Source organism: Ursus maritimus, unplaced genomic scaffold (assembly GCF_017311325.1).
Source record: "Ursus maritimus isolate PB19 unplaced genomic scaffold, ASM1731132v1 scaffold_14, whole genome shotgun sequence".
Lineage (NCBI taxonomy): Eukaryota > Metazoa > Chordata > Mammalia > Carnivora > Ursidae > Ursus > Ursus maritimus.
This window is the reverse complement of record NW_024423786.1, coordinates 60,111,406-60,114,476: the sequence shown is the minus strand read 5'-3', so window position 1 is coordinate 60,114,476 and position 3,071 is coordinate 60,111,406. Positions and strand designations below refer to the sequence as shown.

The window sequence follows — 3,071 nt, the reverse complement described above, 5'->3', positions numbered from 1 at the left end:
CCACGTCTCATTGTAGCTCCGTTCGATCACCTGGGTGGGGGGTGGGGGAGACAGTGGAGGAGTGACCGCCTGCAGAGACTTCCCCCTCCGCTCTCCTCTGCTGTCCCTGTCCCTTGCCCTCCTTGTTCGGACAGCCCACTCTGCCCGCAGCAGGCCCCTCACCTTCTGCGGGGCATTGATGACCCCAATGTTGTAGCCAAACTGCAGGGAGCCAAGCACAGCAGAGAAGACAGCGAGGACCAGGGTCCCAGTGACTCGCTGCTGAGGGAGTTCCCCGTCCTGGGGAGGCAGAAGCAGAGAGGAGGTCACATGGAATCATGATTTCTTTCCTTCGGCCAGGGGCCTGGGCCCAGCCGGAGCCTGAAGATGCTGGGTTCCATCCAACATGTTGGGTGAGGGAAACTGGGCCATATTAGGAATCGAGCGAAGATCTCAGTGTAAACAGGAGCAGGAAGAAGCCACAGTAACCGGGCACAGAGGAGAAACTGGGTGTTTGAGTCCAGCAAGCTGAGAAATGTTTGAGGATCTCAGCCTCACCATTTCTTGGTGACCTTGGGACAGGCTTAGGCCTTAAGACTTGATTCAGATTTGTGTGACCTTGGGCAAGTCACTTCCCAGCTCTGAAGCTAGGTTTCCTCTGGGGTAGGGGCGATAGGAGTGATGTTGCCTCCTTTGCCTACCTGTCCCTGAAAGCGAGAAAATCAAAATCAAATGCTAAGGGGATTCCTGACAGTGCTGGATTTATAAACCGCCAAGTGTCTTATCATCGGCCTCTGTCCTCTTTCCTCCCCTCTGGGGGTGCTCTCAGCGGGTTCCTGGAGGCCCCCAACACGCTCTAGAAGGGCGATTCCAAAAAGGACATCGCGGTCATTCCTCCCCGCATATGGCCCTTGGGGTGGCCTTCTCTGTCTCCGCCCCGGCCTTCCCTCCCCCTCTAGGCTCCCCTGCAGGGCGGCGGGGGGCCGTGCCCGGCTTCTGCCTAGGAGAGCCCTGCCCAGGGGATGGGGGCGGGAAGGTGGTGCGAGGGGCGGTGGCGGCCGCTTGCTGGCGGCACAGACTGTCTCCAAGCGGAAACCTGAGCTGGGGGAGGGGGGGCTGACACTCCTCAGCCCCTCCACCAACCGTGCGGCCAAAGGAAAGTTCAGCGTCCTGGAGGACGGCCAGAAGTGGGGGTGGGGGGCCCACGAGAGCCTCCGCTCCTCGAAAAACTTCCCGCGAGCCGGGACACACGGACAGCTCCAGGGGGGCAAGACTCGCCTGGATCTGCTTTCTTGGGCTGGATCGGGGGCAGGATGTCCCCCAGATCCGGGCGCGCCCCGCCGCGCCCTGGAGAAAGGGGCGAACCCTAGACTCGAGAAATCCCGGGGTGGCCCGTGCCCCCGAACGGTCCCCCCAGACCCACTCAGCCTCTTGGAAGGATTGGAATCCCACAGTCACGGGTTGTCCAGCCCGGGTATAAATAGCCAGGCCCCCTGCTCCCCCACCCCCTGCGCCTGCGCAGGGTCCGCCCCCTAGCTGACCCCAACCGCGACCCCGGCCCGAGAGAAGCGGGCCCTGTGCCCCCGTCCCGCCCCCACATGCTGAACCCTACTTCCGAGCCGATCTGTTGGAAGCCCGACGGCATCTTGTCTTAGGAACCGGAGGCGCAGGAGCTGCAGTTAACAGGGAGGCGACTGCGGGTCGGCGGCCCCGGCCTGGCGAGCAGAGGGCCCGGGGGCGACGGGCGTCCCGGAGCGAAGTGTAGAGGGCGAGCCTGGCGGGACCCACTGCCGTGAGCCAAGGATCCAGAGAGCGGCAGGGCTCCCGGGGATCTGGCGGAGCCCGGCTGGGGGGAGAGATCCGAAGAGCCCCCGCAGCGCCCACGGCCACGCCCTTCGCAGCACCCATTGGCCAGGAGCCCGCACACCCCAGAAGGCCACGCCCCTCCCTAAGCTTGGGGTTTAGAATTTGGGACCCGGGAGCGGGTTGGCGGGCGAGGCCACGCCTCCCCAGCGTGCCCGGCGAGACACGCCCCGTGGGTGCCTGCGCGCCTGCGGCCGCGAAGTTTGGAGAAAAGGGTCCCGGAACCCAGGAGGCCCCGCCCCACCTCGTGTGGAGAGTCGGTCCAGCAGCCGGGCTTGGGGCTGGGGAAGCGCTGGAAAGTCGGGCGCGGCGGGTTGGGACCGGGGGTCGGGGAGTAGGGGATGCAGCAGGTACGCTGGCCCCGGAGAAAACTCGGGCGGCCTGAGACCGCGCGCGAGCGGGCGCGCAGGGTGGCTGGGGAGCAATGGCCTGGAGTAACCCACCGCGGCTATTTTTAGCTCCCACGTTGGGAGACGCCAAATGTCAGGTCCCGGGTGTCCCGGCCTGTCCCGGGCGGGGGAGGGCAGGGAGATGAAGCCTTAAAGGGTCCGAGACACGCTTCCCACGCGGGGACGGCCCTGGGACACAGGAAGTTCCGTTCCGAGCGCGTTGCGTGTCTGGGCTTGGTGGTCCTCCTTCCGTGCATCCGTGCTCCGGGCACTGCCTGTCTGGCCCTTCCCCTACACCCGTTCCCCGCACTGGTTCCTGGAGGCGGCCCGAGGGACTGCTGGTCACACCAACCACGCCACCAGCCTGAGGTCCCTGAGCTGCCACGAATGTGCTGGCCGCGTGGACGACTTGGACACGCTCTCCAGAGGCCGCTCCGGGTCTGAACCCCCAGCGAGGAGGGCGCGACCTGAGAGTTGGCGCGTCGGATCCGAGCGCAACGCGCGGCGCTGCAAACCGGCCTCCGAAGCGCGGGGCTGTAGTGCCACCTGCAGGGAGAGCGAGGATCCGCAGCGGATCCGGGCAGCGTCGCCTGAGGCCCACTGACCCCCGCAGGTCCACCTCTGCAAGCCTTCCTTACATCCAACCCCAGGCCGCGTTCTGGAGCCCCGGATCCGAGGATTCAGCTACCGCCCGCGCGGGGCAGCTCACGTGATCCGCATGTCCAAACCTGCTCTTCCTCTTGCCTTCTTTTTTTGTTTGTTTTTTAAGATTTTATTTATTTATTTGACAGAGAGAGACAGCCAGAGAGAGAGGGAACACGAGCAGGGGGAGTGGGAGAG

The 3,071-nt window shown here is 64.9% G+C and overlaps 1 protein-coding gene across 1 annotated transcript in view; it reads right to left on the bottom strand.

Moving 5' to 3' along the window:
- Positions 1–1,801, bottom strand: part of SLC2A4 (solute carrier family 2 member 4) — a 6,437-nt gene extending 4,636 nt beyond the window's left edge. Inside the window, exons 1-2 of the mRNA XM_040629937.1 lie at positions 1,592–1,801; positions 163–279 (exon numbers count right to left, since the gene is read on the bottom strand). Of these exons, the coding sequence (XP_040485871.1) occupies positions 163–279; positions 1,592–1,624 (150 nt within the window). The 5' untranslated portion in view covers positions 1,625–1,801. The remainder of the gene's footprint in view (positions 1–162; positions 280–1,591) is intronic.
- Between the last annotated feature and the right edge of the window lie 1,270 nt (positions 1,802–3,071).